This window comes from Mycteria americana, chromosome 24 (genome assembly GCF_035582795.1).
Source record: "Mycteria americana isolate JAX WOST 10 ecotype Jacksonville Zoo and Gardens chromosome 24, USCA_MyAme_1.0, whole genome shotgun sequence".
Lineage (NCBI taxonomy): Eukaryota > Metazoa > Chordata > Aves > Ciconiiformes > Ciconiidae > Mycteria > Mycteria americana.
Window position 1 is genome coordinate 5,020,547 of NC_134388.1, and position 22,357 is coordinate 5,042,903.

At 46.7% G+C, this 22,357-nt stretch overlaps 1 protein-coding gene across 1 annotated transcript; it reads left to right on the forward strand.

Annotated features, from left to right (window-relative positions):
* Positions 1–629: 629 nt before the first annotated feature.
* Positions 630–21,270, forward strand: SLC25A42 (solute carrier family 25 member 42). Its single transcript, XM_075524050.1, has 8 exons — positions 630–734; positions 9,629–9,751; positions 10,874–10,985; positions 13,347–13,372; positions 14,221–14,387; positions 15,035–15,151; positions 15,644–15,795; positions 16,194–21,270. Exons 2-8 carry the CDS (start codon positions 9,668–9,670, stop codon positions 16,517–16,519), a joined length of 984 nt encoding a protein of 327 aa, XP_075380165.1. The 5' UTR covers positions 630–734; positions 9,629–9,667; the 3' UTR covers positions 16,520–21,270.
* Positions 21,271–22,357: the final 1,087 nt, after the last annotated feature.

Below are 22,357 nucleotides of genomic sequence, written 5' to 3' on the forward strand. Positions count from 1 at the left end.
ATTGGCATAAACAAACATGCTGAGCTTCTTGTAGCTACAGTCTCTTGAGTTTTAACTCCTGACAGGGGAATGGACAGAGCCGGGGTGAAGGGGCCGTCGGGCAAGGCCCTGCCGGGACGCAGCTGCAGGCCAGGCATGGCATGCTGCCCTGCAGGACCGTGAGCCAGGCACGGGTGTGCTGCCTCACAGGATGCACCAGCCAGGCCCTGCATGCCGCCCTAGGGAACACCGGGGCCGGGCACAGCAGCCTGCCTCCCTGGGGACGGTGGGGCCGGGCATGGCACACGGCCATGCGGGACAGGCGTCAGGCACGGCACGCTGCCCCAGGGGACGCTGGGGCCAGGCCGGGGGCGGCAGCCGGGGGAAGCAGGTGGGGCCGGGCCGGGCCGGGCCCGCTGCAGGCGGCGGAGCCCGGGCGCTGAGCAGGGCCCTGCGCGGGTCTCCGCGCTCCAGCGCCGGGCGCGCCCCGCCTCCCCCACCCGCTCCAAACCGACCCCCAGCGCTCCGCCCCCGGCCGCGCAGCCCGCCCCTTCCCGGCACCGGTTGGCCGCCGCCGCCGCCTGTCTGCGGCCGCGCAGTCACTCCCCGCGCACGGTACTGCCCCTGCCGCGGGGATTGGCCGTCCGTCAGGGCGGGCCCCGCCTCCTGGGGGCCGCAGCGGGGGAGGGGGAGGCCTGGCGGCCGCGGGGAGACGGCGGCTGAGGCGGCGGCGAGTGCGGAGCGGAGCCGAGCCGGTGAGTGCGGGGCGGCCCCGGGCCCCTCCGCCCCGCGGCGGGCGCTGACGCGGTCCCGGGCGCCCATCGCCGTGGCCTCGCGCCTGAGGGCCGGGCCGCCCCGCGCCGTGTCGCGGTGTGCGGGGCCGGGTGACATTGCTGCGGCCTCCCGTGGGGTCACCGCCGCTTCGTCCCCGCGTGTCCCTCCGTGCTGTCCCGGCGGTCCGGCCGGGGCCGGCGGGGCTCTGGCTCCTCCGGCCGGGCTTCGCCGCCGCCCCCTTCTGCCCGGGAGCTCGGGGGAGCGGCTGGAGCCGCGCCGGGAGCCGGCCCGCGCTGCGGGAGAGCGGCGCCGGCCTTTGCCGTGGTCACCGCCGAGCTGCGGCACCGCGCCGGAGGCCCAGCCCGCCCCGGGGTCGCGCTGCCCGGCTGCCTGCAGGCTGCCCGCCCCGCTGCCCGCCCTGCCTGCCTTCCCGGCCCCTACCTGCCCCCGCCTGCCTGCCCCGCTGGCCACCTTGCCTGCCCCCCTGCCTGCCCTGCCACCTTGCCGGCCTGGCCCGCAGCTCGTCTTGCCTGCTTCTGGCCCCCCTGCCCGTCTCCTGCCTGCCTACAGCCCTGCCAGCCAGTCCCGCTTCTCAGGTGCGAGGCGGGTGCCTGTCTCAAGCGCGTCAGGCTCCTCTCCTCTCCCAAATCTTTTGATCAAAGCAGGGCTCAGACGAGCGTGGGTCTCCAGATGCGTGCTTAGACGCGAGATGTGATTTTTTGTTTTGTTTTTTTAAGTTGATGTGAACCTGAGAATCAGGCAAGCTTTGTGTTTCCCTGCGGAGGGGTAGATACCAGAGGGCGTGGAAGACATTAAATGCAGATCTCTCAATGTCTTCTGCTTCTATCCTACTTCAGCGTTAGCAAAAAGTTGCAGAGCAGGGGTGACTTTCCTGCTTTGCCTTCAGATATGAAAGTGGAAGAAGCATCTTGGATTGAGTTTAAATTATAACATAAAAAGAAAATGCTGGAAATGATTGTGCAGGGTTAGTAAACGCTGTTCCACCTTCTCTGCTGCGTGCAAACGCTGTACCGCAGGCGTAGCAGTTGGTGCTGCAGTTGCGTTGTCGACCTTAAACCTGCACTCCCCTGAAGTTTGGAGGAGTTGAAGATGTGTTTGCGTTTGTTGACTGTGTTTTTCCTGTTGGCTGTTAATTTAGCAAACTGCGTAGAGTGGGTTTGGAGTCTGCTGTCACTTGGCTCTTTTTTGTGTTGGGTTCTTATGCTTCATGGTCACATTAACTGCAAAGCTTTTTCTGGAAGTTGTGTGCTCCTCCGATGTTTTTCTGTGGTTTGATGAATTTAGAGTGTTTTGAAAACATTCTGGTTTTTAAATGACTCTAGTTTGGGAGAAGGGTGTGTGTGTAAAGGAACAGAAGAGATGTCTGTGGGTGTTGGAAAACAGCTGAGGGAAGAGAGACTGTGTAATAAGGGTACCAGAGGGTTGATATAATCATACCAACAACCTGTGGGTGAATGTATTTAAAAATAATCACGTGATTGGGTGTCTCAAGCACCAGGGCTGGATTCTAGGTAACTCTGAGCATCTTTACATCCTTCTAGAGCTGTGGATACTCGCTACTTATTTTTCTTTCCCCCAGCAAGTCAAAGTCATTGTTTAGGACCTCTGACTGTTGGTCTTGAGGAAGGCTGCTCTGGGGCGGGGAACTGGGACTGTCCTTGATGTTGGATTTCAGCAGGAACTCTCTGACCCCAATGATTGCTCCAGACAGGGGAATTTTAGCTCTTGATAGCACAGCAGTATGAGTCAGGAGCTGCAATAATTTCTTTTTGCAGCTCCTGCGAAATAATTTCTACCTGCAGCTGTAGCGAGTACACTGACTTAGGCATTCCCCACTGCTAGTGCATGTTTCAGGTATATCTGGTGCATTAAACTTTCCTTCAGGAGGTTACATAAAACATAAGCTGAGCACCAATGCAGCCTTGAGTGTGTGGTTACCTGGTGAAACAGATGGGCTTGGTACAGGTCAGACAGGTTTGCTGTTAGAAAAAAGCTCAGGAACCAGGAATAACTTTCTTCTAGTAACTTAGCTGCTAATTGTAGGAAGGTACATTCAGGTTTGTACCTTCCTTATGTGAAACTGATACTAATACTTCACCTTGCAGTGCTGTTCTCCGTTTTCCAGGTGATATATAAGTATTCCCGGTAGCTGTCTTACGAAGGGAGATTATTTTTTGTGTTGTATGGAAAGGTGAACTGAAATGCAAACAGCTTACTCCAAGTCACAAAAGAAATGAGCGTTGGAGTTCTTTGCTCTCCAGTTGGGCTTTCAATCCGCTACTCCTTGCTGTTGTGCAGTTAATGATGAAGGTGCGTCTGTCATGTGGTAGTGCTGCTAGGCCTGAGTTACCATAAGGGAATCGAACTTAATTGAAATCTGAAGCAGAGTTGATGCTTAACTATGCGTTAATTTTTGTACCATTTGGAGTTACTGCAACAGACAGTGGGGTGGGTAACTTGTGGTCTAGCATGCCTCCATACAGTCAGTGTGGAAGGCATTGCTGTTAGGAAATGACACCTGCTTGGCACACTTGTGGGTCGTTCTCCTTAATGATGGAAGATTTTAGTTCTTTATTTTCCTTTTTTTCATAGGCAATTTAAACTGCTGGGGTTTTAGAGCAGAGATTGTAATTATCTGTTATTGTGTTGAAATAGTTCCTGGCAAAGATTGCTCATGTATTGACTGGGGGTTGCTTGTATTCCAAATAATCTCAGTTTGAATTCAGAAATTTCATCTGTGCTGGGATCTGTCACTTTGGGACCTCGTGCGTGCAAGTGGTGACGTTCAGGTGAATATATCTAGGATCCGCTGATGGGAAAGCTTGCGTTTGCATGGGCCTGCAGGAGGCCTGCTGGCCGAGAGGTCATATATAATATTTTATAGTCGTTTCTTTATGACATGACTTCTGAGAAATAATTTTTGAGCGGAATATTCAAGCTCAGAGGATGTTTGGGGGTTTGTGTGTGTGGTGGTTTGTTGGTTTGTTTGTTTTTCTGCCTTCTGTTCTTGAAGGAAGGTGATTGCTGTCTGACAAATGGAGTGGGTTCAGCAGAGGGCCCCGGTGATTCAGCCCCCTTGTTTAAGTGCTCCCTTCTCCCTCAGATAAAGCTGTTATCCGTCTTGCAGATAAGAACTGGTCTTCAGTTTTTGGCTGTGGAAAGCATAGTTGAGGTGTTCCCAGCAGCAGTCTTCTTTTAGCAGCCGAAGAATGAAGCACTGTTTTTTCTTGCCAAGATTTTCTCTGTTCTGTGGCTCACGCCTTCCTTCCAAGCTTAGTTCAAAATGCGAGTCTCCTGGACTCCTCTGAATAATACAGCTGGCTGTGCTAGCAGAGCTTTAGATTTAACCATTTCTCAGTGTTCAGCAACTGGCTTAATTCAAGTCAGATAATCTAAAACCATGCAAAGGATTTGTATCTTTATCCCCAGTTTTATTGGCAGACTTGCGTTGTATCTGGCTGAGGGAGGCAGGAGGAGCACGCATTTTGTACTTGGGAGCTAAGAAAGCACATAAAAAAAATTACACTCTTCCAGATATTGTAATTTAGTGAGTCTTTTAGTCAGTGATTCTTTAAAATCACGCTAACAGTTTCTGTACAGACCTTTAAAGGAAGAAATGCAATGGACTATTCATAGCTAATGTTTTGGGATCAGATTTGTATGCAACTGAAAGACGAATGCGACTGAAGTGAGTTCAGTCTGCAGGGCATATCTGGTTTTGATTTTTAATGGCTTAATCAAACTGGAAGGCAAAGATGGACCTCAAGGGGCCATCTAGTTATAGTTCATCCCTGTTCTGAGTGTTTCAGCCCTTTTTTCTGTGATGCTTTTGCTCCAAGGGTGAATTTAAGGCTGCAGTAATCTCAGCTCTTACCACATCTCTTTCTCTGTCAGGCTCAATTGCTCAGTTTAACAATAACAATTGAAGGAAACCTAATTGAGCAACTTCCCTGGGTACTGTTTAACTTCAGCCTGCCTGGGAAAATGTGTGAAAAGTTCTGCAGGAACTCTCTTGGTTTTCTTTTTTCCTAATTTAATTATACGCTTTCATTAGTGATGTTAGCGACCTAATAAAAAAAAAAAAAAGAAGAAGAATTAGGTAGGAACCGGCTAGCTGTTGAGTAATGAGGGAAGCTGGCATATCTGAATGGAGTTGTACAAGTGACTTTACCTGAATGAAATTGAAATTCTGCCCCAGAGGTGAACTGTGACTTCATCCAAGTTTGTGTAACAGTAATGTCTGCGAGCTGTAGGTGTGGTAGGTGCTGTACACAACTCCCAGTTACGGAATAAAAAAGTGTTCGAAGTTCCTGTATGCACCTTGTTTTGTCTCCTCAGAAGCAGTTAGCCATCCTTGGCTCTGCTAATGACTAGAGAGAAGTGGATAGCAGGACTAAGTTTCTTCTGCCTGTCTTATGAATACAGTGCATTTCGTGGGCATCAAGTCACAGCAGCTATTGCCTGCTGAAACTACGTGGTTTTGCCATTACCTGTCTGTCAGGACACTCCCATGTCCAGGGCTCTAAACTACTTTTATAATTACTACTGGGGTTGTTCAAGGAAAAAGCAAATATTTCTTAGCACATAGGGGCCGTTGGATTCAGATAGCTGATGGTGCTGACTGTTTGCTTTGCAGTATATCAGCTGTTCTTGCTGGATAGATGGCATTCTTTCAGAAATCTCAGTGTTTTGTGACAGGTCTAAATTCCACTGGAGAATATCAGCCAAACTTGTTTTTCGGTAATGACACGTTGCAAGCCAGTCTCTGGGCTGGATGCCCGGGCTTCTCCTGTTTTTCTGACTATGTAGTAATGCGAAAACTGTAATGACTAGGTCTGCTTTTGTAGTTAAGGTATTTTTCTATTAGCAGGTAGTTTCGGGTCTGCCTGGGTATTGGCGGAACGGGAGTGGTTAGGATATTGGTGAAGCTTGGAGAGGATGGGCACTGTGATTTCTTCCTCCATCAGCTGTGAGTTTTGTGCAAAACCCAGTTCTTCTCCTTCCCTCCTTCCTGCTGCTCCTGGAAGTTGGTGGTGCTGATCTGCCATGGGAAAGCGTGTGCGTAGCTGGCAAAATATATAAAGGAGGGATTTCAGGCAGGTCGTGCCGTAATGATGTGAAGTCAAACTTTTAAATAAGGTTTAATTTTGAAATATTGAACTGTATAATAATCTGCAAGCCTTTACTTTATCAATGTGATTTTAATTGTATGCACCCTAACTGGAGAATTTGTGCTTCTTTCTTAGTTGGGATGCTGGTCTCTGAAACCCATTGGCTCTTCTGCTGAAGAACTAATTATCTTAAGACTGTGTAATTTAAAATATGTTCAAATGAAATAGCTGAACTATAGCATCATTGGATTCCCAAGTGGCTTGGACAGCTAGAGCTGTTTTTTTCTCGGAACCCCCACCCTTTGGGCAATGAACTGGCACTTGCCTGTAAGACATTCTTCCTAGTAGGTTGCTTTTATCATCTGAATAACTTGATTCTGTCTCGCCTGTCCTTTTAATCAAAATCGCCACCAAGAAAAGCAGAATGTCTAACTTGTCAGAGAGTCAGTTTGACAGCTTGATTGAACTTGCTCAGGTATTCATTAAGTGCCTCTGGAGAGAGCTGGGAGAATGGAAAGGAAAGACTAACAATGCTCTAGTTTTTAATGTGCAGAGCATATTCTATGCAGGGAATGGAACTTGTTTTAGCACACAGATGTTTCTGCGATCGCTGGAACACGGGCAGGATACCTAGAAGGAGTCCCAGGGCTCAGAGGACCGTCACAAAGCAGACCATTGCAGTTGAGTTCATCAGTTTGTCTAAGATGCCGCTGCCAGAAACAAAGGGCCTGAGCTTCCCTGTTTTGCAACTGGGTAAATAAACTTTAATCTGTGACTGAATTAGCGTGGCTAAGTTACAGGCAGTGTTTTCTGATGGAGTTGAAACTGGATGCCAGAGTAAGTGCTTTGTACTTTCAAGAAGCTACCATGAATTGTGTTGTAAAAGCACAGCGTATGTTACTCATTAAACCTCTTTAACTTTTGAACTTGCCTTCGCCAGCAATTTTGCTTTCTGATTATATGTTCTCTTAGGGAAATGGTTTGCTCTACAGCATGTAGTACTGAGGATTCTGGATCCAGATGTGTGACAAGGACCCGTGTAACTACAATATAAATAACACAGAAGTGTGTTATAAAAAATTAAATCTAATCCGCAGCTATTTTTTGCTTGTTTCCTGTGACTTTGTAAACATAAGTAATGACTGGGGGGAGGGGGGGCTATACAAAATACAAGGATTTAAAAAATATCCAGCTGCTCCATGTCGGGTTTCAGTGGATTACTTAATGAGCGAGTCAGATTGCTATATATGCAAAATAATGGCTGGCTTCTAATGGGCAGGCGCTACAAATTCACCCTGAAACTTTAAAGCAGAGCTTTGTTCCCTGTGGCTCCTGTGTGCGTTATTGGTCATAACAGCCAGAATTCAGTTAATAACTCACTGCCATCAGAATCCAGCCCAACTCCAAAATAAAATAAAGCTGCATTGCTTTGCAGAGAGCAAATGCGAATAAAAATAATAAATGCTATTTTTACATTTAAGCCTCTGCAAGTTTAGGGACTATATTTATGTAGAGCATGTGGGGAGTTTTAATATGTAAAATTGAGCATATAGACAGGTGTTTGTAAGATCAGGGCATTGGGCACTAAAAATAAAAAGAGAAATCTCTGAATAGGATCAAAGAGAATATTGTTGAGTAAATGGATATCATCTTTATGCATGTGCATGTTCTAAAATAAGTCCAGGCTTAATAACATCAGTTTAGTATTTAAAATATCCTTTTAGTCATCTCTTTCTCAATCATCTTTCAAAATCGTGTTTTAAAATAAAGTTGCATATTGCATTTCTAAGCTCTTCAGCATGATTTCTATTTTTGTGGGCTTATTTTTGGTAGAGATAAATCTGATATTGTGACCTACATTTCTTTATTTGAGATAGCTAGGGATAATACGTGATTTCTTTCATGCTTTTGCTGAAAGGCATTGTTTTACAATACATTTTCCAGGTACGTGAGATAAGAAGGAAAGGAATTAACTACAGAGAGTAATTAGAAATAATCAACAGTCTGTGTTCTTCAAAATAATTTAACGAAATGCTCTGCTCTGTAGTGTTATGAATCATCTTTGGTCTTGATCCTTACGGGAGTTTTTGTTCACATGGTCTGATGCGAGCAAGCTTCCGTGATAGAACTTTCCAAGTGCAAACGTTGATGCTGTTTAGGTCGTGCTTTGGACTATCAGATGTTATCTTTCATTAAAATTTTGAGTTATTACTCTCTGAGCAACATCCTGCGATCTCTTCTTTGCAAAAACACCCTCAGGAGTTGTAAATACATTGATCTGTGTCTTCCCAAAGCTCTAGCAAGTGATGTCTGGCATTAAAGATACCCAGGTGTGTTTGTCCTCCCTTGGACCGAGTGCACAGGTCGTGCATAGCTTCATCATCACAAATTGGTCATGCACGAATACAGACAAGGCTGATCTGTCTCTGGCTTTGCGTTAATATCTCTGCCGCAACCGAGGGGTTTTGAAAGTGAAGTCTGGCACTAATTTATGAGAGCGATGTGGGGAAAAAAAAATAGGTCAGCAAGTATGAAAGGTGCTGACAAGCATATAATATCTAGAGATTGTTAAAAAGGAAAAAAAAAAAAAGTCTTAAGACAGCCTTTCCAAGTAAGCAAGCTCTTGTGCCTGAGGTTTCAGAGGGGGCCAGAGGTAAAGTAACTTGCTGGAGGACATGTGAGAAGGCTGTGGCAGAACTGGGGAGCAATTTGGGAATTCAGATTTCCTAATACCACATTCCTTGAAAGGAAGCTAACAAAATGGAGATGGTGGCTATTTGAGCAGGCTTGTTGCTTAGAAAACTGATCTTTGTAGTTACACATCCAATTTGTGAATAGATTCAGAACTCGGAGAGGCCACCTTTCTGTGCTAACTCAAGTTTTTCAAACTTTAGCACTCTCATTTCTGCATATTTAAGGATGAAAAATTGCATCATCAAAAGCAGAAATATTAGAAAGTTTGGTGCTAAAGCGATAGCTTCTATTTAAAGCATAATCTCTGCATTTATACTTTGCAGCTAAGGTTAAACTGACCTTGCCTTTCATGCGGCAAGTGAGAGCATGTATCACAGCAAGAAACATCTGTGCAAACTGCACTGATTCACTAGATACAAGCACGTGTGCATTGCAGCTGTGAAGAAAGGGAGTTCTGAAATCACTGACGTGCTGCTCTCGGTCAAATCGCTAGCGTCATCAAAATAGCCTTTATGGCACGTGTGAGGCATTGGATCTATCTATTTCCTAAAATAACCTCCAGTCGCTTATGGCAGGCTTTTGGGACTTACTGCTGTGACTATTTTTTCCATTTTCCAGGGCTGGGTTTTAAATTTCTGTATGCCTTCTCCAATATCTAGATGCTCAGCAGTCAGACTGAGCAGCAACCAAAATCCTCACTGTAAGCGATGGAAGAGGCCAGAGAAGCATCTGAATCTTCTCTCTAGAAACCACGGATATTTTGATGTTGTAACTTGCAGCTGAGTTCCTTGTGGGCTGAAAAGAGTGAATGAGTGACACAGTTTTTATATAGCACCAAATAGCCCCACACACATACACTTGCACCTTAAAGGAAGGAAATGGCATGAGGATCCTGGAAATGCTCCTCATCTGGGAACTTGGGATGGGGGTTTTCCTACTGAAAATGGCCCTGGAAGTAGATTGCTCTTTCTTCCTGTACAAGCTTTTTATTACCTGCATATTTCCGACTTTTGACACTAACTCCTGCTTTGTTCTCATTTTCAATTTAGGAGCCGTAGCTCTTCTGCCCACTTGTAAGTTCAACTGGTATGGGTAATGGTGTGAGACAAGGTCAAGTGGATTTCAAACAGCAGGATGTGGAGCCAGTTACATCACCCCATCTCCCATCAGAGGTAAGAGCAGGAGATTGTTGGGTATATGCAATGGGTTTGAGAGGAGAGCTGTGTGGCTACTCTAGAAAGTAAGTAGCTCAATGGGATTTGAGCTGTGGAGTCCTGAAAGAGTTGCAGTGTACGTGCAAGCCACGTAACGTGTAACTTTTGCTTTCTCTGAGGATAGCCAAGCAGTTGCAGCCCTCTGGGAAGAGGCTGGGCATCACTCACAGCTGACAGGCAGGCAGGGCTGCGTTCCTTGTTCAAGGTTATGCCTTGTTATGTCTTTAGTGGCAGAGCTGGGAAGAGAGCCATAAGTCTTGGTTTCCCTGCTCTTGCTGCTGTTACTAGGCTCCTGCTAGAAACACTGGAAGAGACGCTGAACCTTGGTCTGATTTAGACCAAAACTCAGGCTGAAGTTCACACAGTGCTGCCTTTGCATGGCTACCCTTGCATTTAGCACCAGACAGGCAAAGATTTGAATGGAAAACTAAACTCAACCATGTATTTTGGTAATAAATGTTAACTTTTTAGCTGTGAAACATTCTGAAAAAAGAAAAATGTTAACTCCTCTTCTCCATGAAATCACAAAGCATATCAAAAGTTAACATTCTTAAGCCTTGTCTTGACTTGTCTTTCAGTCCGTAACCTTCACGGTGTTAGATTTCAAGTCATTTACTTGAGAAGATAGCTGTTATGAGAAGATAGCTGCTTTATAAATATGAGCTGTGGCAGGAATGTCAATAACAAAAATACTTCCATTCCATTTATCATAGTGGGAAACCTGTCTTGTTTTATTCTTAGGGTCTTGGGAACAATGTGGAAATAGGGCTTGTGTGTAACTGGAAGGACAAGAAAGAAACTTACCTCCTGTACGTGGCTAAATCATGAGGAGGTAGTGGCTTAAGCTTTTAGAAGGCTTAATAGAGAGAAAACAGTACATGTAAGAGGTGGCAGACCTTGGAACTTTGCATCTTGGCAGACAAGTCTAATCTTTGTTCTTCATGATCTGACCAGGAATTTACTGTGCTTGAAATTTTGAAGATAATTTTGACTCAAGTCCTTGAGAGGGGGTAAATGCTGCAGCAAAGGTGTAATATTACAGCTTTTGATTGTGTCATACCGAACAATGCTTTGTTCCAGGGTAACCAGGAGAAAAAGAAAGTACTCAACTCCCTGATGTCTGGTGCATTGGCTGGTGCTGTTGCTAAAACTGCAGTAGCTCCACTGGATAGGACAAAAATCATGTTTCAAGGTGAGTCCCGTTGGCTTTTGCAAAATGCTATTACTTTATTGTTAGCAGAATCCAAACCAGCTTCTCTGATCTGCTCAGCCAGCCTGTTCTCCAGTGCTTTGCCCTCCTTCAGTCTGCAGAGACCTGGCAGGATGCAGACAGAATAGTGACATTACCACAGTGAATTGAGTCTAAAAACCTATTGTTTGATTCTCGGTAGGATTATTGCAGGTGTCAATCAGCTGTGCATCTGGCCCGTACCTGTTGGATCCAAGTCTCATGGTAGTCAGCAAGAGTTTTGCTATTTCAGGGTAACGCAGATGCACGTATTGCTGGTTAGAGACGATGCCTGTGGCTCGTGAACGCTGGCTGGCCACGTGTGTTCTGTGACATAAGGGAGAGTTTTGGAGTGCCGAGTAAACAGACGCTGTAAAGGCAGCGTTTGAGGGGATGATTGGTAACACTCCGGATTTCTGTGTCTGGTTTCGAGAAATAAGGTTGGGAGGGGAAAGGAGCAATATAAGGAGATGTGGTGACACTGGAGGGAGGTAATTGAGCTGTTTGAGTTTCTTACTAGAGGCTGGATGCCAGGCTGTGCCTGCTCAAATGTATGCAGTCTTTTCTACTAAGAGTTGCATTGTATTGCAGCTGAATTGTTTTGGTTGGAGTTGAAGTTAATGATGAAAAGTACTGCAGGAGGCATTGAAGCTGGCATACCTAGCTTTGTATTACAAAGCCCTTTTTGGAACCTGTAAAGGGTGTACCTGAGAATGCAATTCATCTAATTGGAATAGAAAATTCTCATGTGTTCAGCGGGATTTAGGGTTCAGCCTCATCGTGGGCTCTGTTCAGTTCCCCTGTTTCAGTGCAGGAACTGTCAGCTACGCTAATTGTCCCAAAGGGAAGGGTGCACACAGTTAATACAGTAGACATTTGGTGAGGCCAAGAATTTTAAATCTGGTTGACATCCCAGATTAAATGAATTGGGTAGGTTTAATCCCTGGATGAGATTTAATTTGGAATTGACTTTCATTTGACATGATTTTCATTCTCGGCATACCAGGGGCTGAGGTCTGGAATAGCAGGGATATAGATCAGGGAGTTGAAGCTATAGGGAGCTAAAGCCTGGGCTGGCTGCAGGCTGGGATTGCATCTGTGACCAGATGCTCGTGCAGCAATGAGTACACGCTGTGCTTTCTCACCAGAACAAACACTGTAGTTCAGCTGAGGTTGGAAATGTCAGGATCAGAGGTGAGATGGCAACGGCAGAACTGGGGTGAGTCAACAGCTGTCCATATAAATCACCTTTAATTTGTACAGGCCTACATTTATAAAAAGACCGGTTTGGTTTGGCCCATTAAACTCACTGCAAAGGACATGATTACAAATTGCCCGTTCTGACTAATTTCTTGGTAGCTAATGCATTTCTTAGTCTCTTGCTCTCCTAAAAGTTTTTACTCTGGGACCTCTTCCCTGTCTGTGAAGAGGGAAAGCATCTTTGGGTCATATGAGCTGGGAAGGTTGTCCCTTGAACTAGGGACTGAAGAATTTTCCTGTGGGAGAGCGAAAAGAGCTCTTTTCCATTGCAGAGCCAGCTGCAATTGGTTATTGAGGTGTTTTTATTTCTTTTAAAAGAAAAAAAAGTGTTGAATTGCATAAAGGAGCAGCATGGTGAAAATGTATTTGCATGTGATTGTTTGATACACTTGAGAGGGTACAAGTCTCAAAGGAGCTTGAAAGAAACTGCAATAGACACTTAATTGGAACCATGTTTCATTAGCGTTGCTGTTCAGGTTTTAGCCTGGGTTTCCTTCCTGCTGTAGGAATGTTACAAAACAGAGCTGCTGTATGCCAAATAAATCTTGCTTCCAAATGCCTTGTGCATTACATAGTTAAAGAGATGCTGTCAGTTTGAATGGATGCAAGAAAAGAAAAACTGAGTGTTCATTTGAGTTTTGCTAGGATGAAACCGCTCGTGCGTGGAGCCTCACTAAAGAGACCCGTTCTTTGCTGGATTCTGGTGTTAGGCTGGAACCTGTGCATGGAAATGCTCTACTAAAATAAGCGGTCGGTGCAGTTTTGATGGGGTTTTTTGTTGCTTTCTTAAGTTTTTATTTATTCATTTATTTTTAGTGCTTTAAAGTAAGAAGCGTGACAGCAACTGAACATTTTCATAACCGTAGGTGGAAAAATGAACTTACATGCTAAAGAGAGTTTGGGCACACTTACCAGTGGAAAGTCTTTGTTTATTATAAAGAATCTCTATTTTCTCTTTCATTAATTGTTCTGCTTCTATTTTTATCCCTTAGATAAAATGGCTGTGTGGTTTATTTGATCCATCTAAATGTATTGCAAGACCTAATGCTCGTTTTTTCTTTTTAGTGTCTTCAAAAAGATTTTCTGCCAAGGTGAGGTGATGTGTCTGTCTCCTGTTGACCTGAAGTGTTTGATTAATGGTAGTAATAGCCCTAACAGCATCTTTTGTTTGTATTTATTTAACTTTCTTGCTTGGGTTTTATTAGCAGTACTCACAGTGAAAGAGCATAGAGGGAAAGACTGGAAACAGTATTGTTTATAGTACTCCTTAGGGCCGTGCTCTTTCACGTTCATGTTTTTGTCCAGTGCCAAGCACAGAAAGGCCTCAGTCCTCGTTCATGCTCCACGTTCTACCTGTGACATGACAGTAAATGTTGTGGCATCGCTCAGGGCTTTGGTTTGTTAGACCTTCTCCTCTAGTGGTTGCTTTCTTTCCCCCGACCATCATTGGAGTTGTTTCAGAGTATATAGGAAATTTTAATTTGGGAGCTGATCGCTGTCGTGGCTTGCTGAATGTTTTGTTGCATGTGCATTACGGCTGTTCCATGTGTGCTGTGCTAATATGTGTAATCCAAATGTTTCTGTCTTATACTAAGAAGATTAATTTGGGTTGAGAAATGGTTTGTGCAAACAGCAATCCAGCTCTGTGCCTTGCCCTCGGAGGGAAAATGAAGAGGTCTGGAGTGTAAAATTCTGTCTTCCTGGCTCCGGTTCTTTTTTGCTCTAATGTCCCTGATTCAGTCTCCCCAGAGAAGACGTTTTAGTTGTCTTATTCTGGAGTCAGGGCTGCGAGCGTAAACAGCTGATATCAGCGTCCTGTGGTTGGGGTGGGAAGGAGGATTTGGAGAGGTTAAGCTATAGGGTCACCTTTTCCCCCTCTATTGTTTGGACTCCCTCTTATCATGATCTCCCTGTCTGACCTTTGATCCGTTGCCTGCAGGAAGCCTACAGGCTGATTTATCGCACCTACCTCAACGAAGGCTTCTGGAGTCTCTGGCGGGGGAACTCAGCCACCATGGTCCGTGTGATCCCTTACGCTGCCATTCAGTTCTGTGCGCACGAAGAGTACAAGCAGCTCCTGGGGAGTTACTACGGCTTCCAGGGAAAGTAAGATGCAGCGTGGCTTTGATCCTTGCAGAGGAGGATGGAGCAGTTTGTGGGACCGTAGATTGTAGGCAGGGAGCACGTTTCTCTGCTTTGTGCAGGCCTGCTGAGTCGAAAGCTCTGTTGGTACAGAGTTGTGCCGGCCCCTCTCATGATGGCTTCGCAGAACAGGGTGTGTGAGGGGGCTAAGCAAAGGGCTGGGCTTCTAGTCTTGCACAGGGGAGACCTTTGTGAGAAGACCCTGTCTTCTAGAGGCATGAGCAAGAAGTGGCCTAGACATTGAGTTAGCACTTCCCTGTGCTGAGAGTGGGCAGGCAAAACAAAGAGCTTTTCTTTGCAGGAGAAGCAACAAGATCCAGCCTTGCGCTGTTATCTGAGCCATGCGTGTGGCCTGAGCCTCCTGCTCTTGGGCATGTAGTGTCTGAGACACCCCAAGTCAGGCTTGCTGTCCTCAACAGATATTTCTCTAAGCCTATGTCTTGAATGGCTGTGGCAAAACACAGCTGCTTCAACCCCCACCCACCCAACTCTCTTCAGTACACAGGCAGGGAAGGGATTCAGTAGCTGATAGAGTAGAGCCATCCTCAAAAGCCACATAGTATTTCCATCTCCAGGTGATCTGTTTGGTCTCTTCTCTCACCTTACTTTAGAGCGCTGACACCCTTTCCTCGATTCATTGCTGGCTCTCTGGCAGGCACAACGGCTGCCATGTTAACCTACCCCTTGGATATGGTCCGTGCTCGAATGGCTGTCACGCCGAAGGAGATGTAAGTGCCTAACGAAAGCAAGTACAAGCACCACGAACAAATGCAGAACTTTCTTTTAAGGTCAGATGACTTTATTCCCATTTTCTGGGTCACTTCTTGCTCGGAGCCTTTGGTGTAATAAACCTCTTACTGCTGGGGTCTGAGCACTGATTAAATGACCAGAATCCTGGTTAGTCCAGGGACTGGAAGGAGATTGATACTGAAAGACCTCACTAGTAAAACCTGTGTGTTGGTTCTTTAGGAGGCCAGCTGGCACGATGCCTCCGGAAGAGATCTAACAGACAGGATAGCATGTTGTGGTAGGGCTACAGGAGAGCTGCTGACTAGCTTCTCCATTTGCAGACAGGCTTCTGAAATCCTTTCTGAGCTGTTTGATGAGCTCAGAGCCGAATTAATTAATTGTTGATCCTTCAGAAAATCCTGTTGGAAGTACTACTGGTGTGTGCAGTCACTAACCAGCGCAGATTTGGTTTTCCTGTGTCCACATGCTAGGTACAGCAATATTGTTCATGTCTTCATCCGAATATCCCGAGAGGAAGGATTGAAGACATTGTATAGGGGATTTACACCAACCATCCTTGGAGTGATTCCGTATGCTGGGCTTAGCTTCTTCACCTACGAGACGTTGAAGAAACTACATGCAGGTAAAGGCAGCTTGGTTTGCTTTCAAATGACATGGTGTAGGCTTTTGGCCAATTCGAGATGTTTGAATTCAGTGGTACAAGTCTTTTTCCTGGCCTCAAAGCCAATTGCACAGTTCTGTGCTTGTGGAGGATGCCTTGTGCCCTCGTCTCTCCAATTCCAGACTATGAAGAAGGCAAGCTGCAGAAAAGCAGTATCTCTGTCTTGCAGAGGAAGAAGAAGGTGCAAGTCCTGGGTGCAGAAGGACTTGGTTATATACCAAGTCAGCTAACAACCAAGTTGGGAACAAAGTCTCAGGAGCTCTGGCACTCAGTACTTTCTCTGGGTCTCAGCCCACTTGACCTTAATCACGTGTTTATTACAAGCAGCTTTCTACACTCTGCCACTTTCTTTTTCCCAGATCACAGTGGGAAATTGCAGCCATCCCCTCCGGAGCGGCTTTTGTTTGGTGCCTGTGCAGGCTTGATTGGCCAGTCAGCTTCTTACCCCCTGGATGTGGTTCGCCGACGAATGCAGACGGCCGGGGTTATGGGACACACGTACAGTTCCATCCTTCTCACCATGCAGGAGATTATAAGAGAAGAGGGACTAATCCGTGGCTTGTACAAAGGACTCAGCATGAACTGGGTCAAAGGTCCAATTGCAGTGGGAATAAGCTTCACAACCTTTGACCTGACGCAGATCCTTCTCCGTAAATTACAGCACAGCACTAATATTGAAAGGTAGTAGCTTAATCCCCACAGCCCTTGCCGGGGAAAAGTACAACACGTGTAGAAAGAGCAATGCTAGCGTTCCCTCACTTTGTACATGCTCTCCTGCAGCTGAGAACTTACCTTTCTTGTTTGTTTTTTTCTGTTGTTGTTGGATTTTTTTCTTTTTAATGAACCTCTGAGTTATTTGCAGACCTCGACCGGAAAATAACCCTTTCCTAAACAAGATTCTTCTTACAATTCTGCAGAACTGAGTCCTCTAAAGTAGCTGCCTCACCCTTCTGTTTTACTCTTTGATACCAGGAGTGGAGCCTCTCAAACAAACTTGTGCTGCTGCTGGCTCCTCACCTGGTCTCTGTGGGCAGATGAAGTGGTGGATGATGAAAGAGAGGACTCGGTGCTGTTGGAGTGAACCCCTGAATCTGGGAAGTGACTGCTGCTCTGGAAGGCAGTTCTTAGTTACTGAACACGTGTTAGCTGGAGGCAGTCTGCCAAGTGCAATAATTCCAGTTAGTCTGTAGGGAATTCCAGATTCCTCTGACCTGTAAGCATCGGTCTCCATAAAACAGGACACAGCAGGATTTAACAGGTCCAGGTCACTTCTTTTGTTCTGGAAGTTGAATGTGAGCTCCGCTTGGAAATGCTGCCCTTTTTCAAACGTTCTTCTCATTTCTGAGTTTTGTTGCATAAAATATCCCTTGCTTGCCATGTCCCTCTGAGATTACCAAAGACTGTAGACAGCAGGGGAGGAAAGTTCTGAGCAGTTTTGTAAATCAAATTCTCATGTTTGTCGTCAGTGTTGTTGAGTTGGGGTTGTGCCTGGATTCACAAACTGGATTGAGTCAAACTGCAGTAGTGCTTTCGGGCTACCCAAACCCTTCCGTTGTTGTCATGGTCTTAAAGGCAGCGTTTTCTGAGGGATTTGGCAGACTGTAGTATTAATGCACTAGAAAAGGAACTGTTACATACTTAAAACTTCAGCAGTTTTATCCTTCAGTATTATTGTTGCCGCTTTATGCACGATGCAAGAACAAACATCTCAAAAGATGCACGTGTGATGCAGACTTAGCTATCCTGCAAGGCTGTTCACGTCTGGTGAATACAGCCTAGTAGTTGACTCAAGCCGCTGGCCCTGCTTCTGAACAACCTTGTTGTCTTTTGGTGCCTGCTGTGTAGGTTGTGTCGCCTCCATTCATTAGTCCACACCTAAGCCCGCTTGCTTTTATTCCTAGAGTTTTTCTGGACCGACTGGGTCCTTGGGAAAATGAGCACCACAGCCGCTATTGATCCTTCAGAAATTATATATAGTGCCAATCATTTCCAGTTGCAATTTGAAAATGAATGGTAAAGTACCTTTCAGTGTTTCTATTTCAAATCAAGTTTTCAGGGAAATGGAGATTTGGGCGTGTCTTTGTTTTATGTTCCATTCCTGTAATAAATTTGGAGTGCAAGAGAGGTCAGAGCAAACCTTAGACTTCTCTGAGAATCAGATTACATAAGCCAAGATTAAAAATCCCTTTCCAGCCAACATAGTCTGTAATGTATAAAAGAAAATTAAGGCATAATTTAAAAGCTGTCCTTCTCTGGTGTATGTATTTTAGCCATTGTAGTTTGAGCCTTGTGTCATGGCTTTACTAATGGGAATGGAGGTGATTGCACAATTGGTAGAAATAGCTTTCTCCTTTCTTTTGTCTTTGCACTTGTTCTTTGGAGCATAACTTGCTTCTAATGCCAAATATTTCCCTAGGAATTGAGCACCTACACTTCCACTTTGTCGACATGGCAGGGAGCCAGCATACTGAAGTATTAGCATGCATGTTGTTCCCAGAACACGTGGGATCGATCATACTTTAATGGTTGTGGATGGGCGGGGTATTAACCTCAGTAATTTCTGCCTCCGAGCCCACAAATGACGATTTCCGTTGTGAAACTTGACTGCAGCCACTGATTTAATTACAGAAATATTAGGTGGTGTTGCTTTAAGAGTCTTTAGAGATGATAGCCATGAATTCTGTATATTTTTTGCTCCCATTGCTAATGGAGGATGATCGGCTGTTCTCTTTGTTTGGGTGAAATTTTGTTTAGTCCTTTGCAAGAGCTCTGATTTCTTTTCTCCAATGGAGAAGCCAATTACTTCTGCTCTTGTCTTTATCTTGTCTGGCCCAGTGAGGAAATACTAAGGCAGTTGCATCCTACCACAAAAGTGAGGTACAGACCAGCAACTAGGTGTGTCAGCAGTTGACTGTGCGTACGCGTGTGTATGTGTGTCTGACTGTGTGTACAATCCACGCCAAGTTCTCTCTCAGCTTGGAGGCTGCCGGTTCAAAGCACGGTCCTTTCTGCACAGCCGATGGGTACTCTATGAAGACGAGAGGAAGCTGAACTGTGGCATCCAAGCTAGAGCGGGCTCCTTTGCTCCACAGTACGGTAGGTCGTCTCGGAGGCAAGCGCAGCAGACCTTGTCTTATGAGATGTTGAGCATCACTGAACCCCTATGGCAACAGAGGTGGCTTAATTCCTCCTGGGTCCTGACTGAGAAAGGATTTACACTGGATGACTAGTCTCTTGTTTGGGACTGAGCAGGAGGGCAGATCTGCACGGGGTACCTTCTGCCACGTCAGGAGTGCAGCTAGTGTATTAAACGAACGGGAAGCCTGCGGAGGAGGCAGCTTCTGGCTGGCTGACCCTGGCATCACCCACCTTGCAGCTGAAACGCGGTGCAGGCAGCTCATCTAGAGCCTGGGGACTCTGAGCTGAGCAATGAGACCTGAAGCACAGCCAGACTTGGAAGTATTGGGCTCAGATAAGTTGTTCCTTAATTAGCAGCTGCACCTGATTTTAATTCAATGGAATTGTAGCCAAACATGTTTTTCCAAGTTTTGCAGGCTGAGTGTTTGTTCAGAGACAGATCTTTGAATTCAGTCTGTAATGGTTTTGGTGCTTTTGTTTCTTGGGCAAAAGTGTTCAGAGCAACTGTGTGTTAGTGCTTTGGGTTGTTTTAAATAGCTTCTTTTTTTTTTTTTTTCTTTCTTCTTCTCTGATTTGAATGTAGAAAAGGAGAAACAGAGTGTTCTCTCTTCCCTTCTCTTAATCCTTGCATGAATTGAGACATGTTCCAGATCTCTCTGCTGCCTGGAATGAGAGCCTGAGGAGTTTGGGGCATGCTGATTTGGAAAGGGAGGGTGCTGGTGTGCTGGCTAAGAAGGTTGATTGCCTTTAGCTCTGAGAAAGGAGGCAAGTCTAACAGGAATATTCTCTAGTCCTTCTTTTCTTTAGAACTTCTTTACTACCCCAAATTCCCCATTTTTTTCATTTTATTCTTCTCAAATGCCTTGCTTTTATTTTCAAGTCATGTTTCTCATTGTTCCTTAATGCGTTACCGCCAAACATTAATTTGTGCTTTTTGTTTTTCTTATCTACTCTCCCTCCCTGCTTCTGCACCTTTAGTCCTGCACTAGCACTTCGAGAAAATCAGGTCCAATGAAATGCATCCAAAATGACAAAATTGCAGCTTTGATAGCGATGCCCAAACAGCCCAACCAGGCTTCCCACTCACAGGCAGGGATGCTTGTGTGTGCGGGCAAGAAGTTAAAGGCACTAGTTGATGGGGCAGAAGATTTTCTTGAAAGGTTCTTGAACTACTTGTCCAGCCTAGCGCCTTTCCTTCTCCTAGCACCTTTCCTTCACAAGCTGTGAAATGCTGCTGCTTCTTATCGTTTCCTCTTTCGGTACCTCCACGTGATGCCCGCTGTGCTCTGTGAAAGTGGCCGCTTGCTGGGTAGGTAGCTCGGGGAGAGCTGGTCCTTCTGGGAGCCTCGGAGGGTCAGTTAGGAAACTTGACTATGTGAGAGGTGGGATCTGAGCTGGCTTCTTCCAAACCCCTTTGCCCTGCATGCCCTGTGCAGACCTCTGCCAGTTTCCCGGGAAGACGGAGCCGCCGAAGAGCCGGCTGGTGGTCGGCAGGACTGTGGTGGAAGGATCGGGAGAGGAGTCGTGGCCTCCTGAGGCATGAAGTCACTGAAGGCCACGGGGTGGGTAGTGTGGTGTAGCATTGGTACTCTGTGGAAGCTCTCCAAAGGCAGTTTCATAGCTTCCTTGGAAAAGTAGTGGTACTTCTGTTAACTTCTTATCGCCTTCCGCCTAGAAGGACTTGAGCGCTATCGTCTTCACCCTCTGGTGTCTTTTTACACAAAAGCAGATGAGGCATGAAAGGAAACTTTGAGCAGAAGCACTGTGGCAACCCCGAGCGAGTCTGGTGCCAGTCCTGGACGGGCAGGAGGAGGAGGAAATGCAGTGGGATAATTCCCGTGCCATTTCCCCAGTGCCTGACTGGGGACCTGGGCTCCGCAGGGAGCCAGGGCGTGTGTTACGGACCCTCCCTACCTGGACTGGGCCAGAGGAGGAGGTGGCCTTCCTACAAAACAGCCTTTTTCCTTTTTTTTTTTTTTTTTTTTTTTTTAATTGTAGGGGCTGATTCCTCCCGCTACCCCCGGCTCCCCCTTAAATGCCATGTGATGCAGGGTTTCCCAGCACTGTTCACTGCCTGTGTGGTCTATGCATATATTAGCACAAACACTGTTAAATGCCTTTTGTCAAGATGTGTCCTCACCATCGATGTGTGCGTGTATGCGTGTGTGTCAATTTTGACTGCTTTTCTTGGATCTGGAGTTCTATTTTATTGCAGTGAAGACACTTTGTTATATAATGTTTATATATTTTAAGATTTGTGCCAAGAGAGGATGTATATTTAATAAAAAATATAATTGACTTTGCAGGCTCTCTGAAGGTGTCTCCTATTGTACGTCGCTCATAAGAGAGCGGGGCCTGGCACATCGAGGTGGGTTTATTGAGGGACTAAACTAAACATGGGGGTGTTGGGGGGGTGCTGTGGCTGGGGGTACCTCTTGCAGTGCTGACTGTGCCCCCAACCACACAGGTCTCCTGTGCATGGAGCTCCCTCCAAAGTCCCTCCCATGGAAGTCAGGAGAAGCTTGAAGGAAGGAAAGCCCCTCTGGAGCTGGCTCAAAACCTGTGGTTCCCCCAGAGGAGGCCTGCGCTGTCCCCGTCCCCAGCGCCGCAGCGTGGGACGGGGACGGGTGTGCAATGGCAGCAGGTGGCACTGTCGGCTTAGGCATGGCCCGGCCGCTTCCCCGAAGTTGGGGGTTCCCCGGCTGCTGCTCGACCTCTACTTGGCTCTTGGGGCTTTCAGTGCTTCCAGCTGCATTTCAGGCCTAGCGTGGATGTGCCGTCGCGATGCTTTTCCTCCCTTGCAAGGAGCGCGAGATGGCAAATCTCGGCAGCGAGCACAGATCCAGCCCTCCCGGAGTAACCTCCCTGCAGCCCGCCGCTGCTCCCTGCGAGGCAGGGCAGAGCTGATGTCCGGTTGTACCCCGAGGGAACCTGAGACCCAGAGGCTCAGTTTAGTGCAAACTCAGTTTAGTTTTGCACTAAACCTTGCAGGAAGCCTGTGCCAGAGCTGGACAACGGTCCCTGTCTACCTGCCCTGGACCAGCTGCCTCTGGACCCTGCCGGTTGAGGGTAGCATCCCTCCCCTTGGCTTTCTGGCTCCCTGTGTGCAGGGGGAGCATCCACCCAGGTTGGTTTGGGCCGCCAGCCACGGAGAGAGCTGTGATTAGAAATTTCCCTCTGCTCCAAGCAGGAGCAGCTCTGCAGGATGCAGGCAGTAAGGATGGTAAGGGGATCTCATTTTGGATGGAAGTGGGGTGGGAAGGCAGGGCTCGCCGCTTCCCTCCCTGCCAGGGCATGAAGGAAGACCTCCAGGAGCTGCTGCAATCCAAGCCCTCTCCCCAGACCGTGGTTCCTTGCCAAGTTTGGCTCAGCGGGAGCCGAAGGT

What these genes read in the sequence shown, in the direction of transcription:
- SLC25A42 (XM_075524050.1), top strand. Translation starts at nt 9,668, where the DNA reads ATGGGTAATGGTGTGAGACAAGGTCAAGTGGATTTCAAACAGCAGGAT. An exon ending in CACCCCATCTCCCATCAGAG is followed by an intron (nt 9,752 to 10,873) that starts GTAAGAGCAGGA and finishes GCTTTGTTCCAG; the next exon opens with GGTAACCAGGAGAAAAAGAA. An exon ending in TACTACGGCTTCCAGGGAAA is followed by an intron (nt 14,388 to 15,034) that starts GTAAGATGCAGC and finishes ACCTTACTTTAG; the next exon opens with AGCGCTGACACCCTTTCCTC.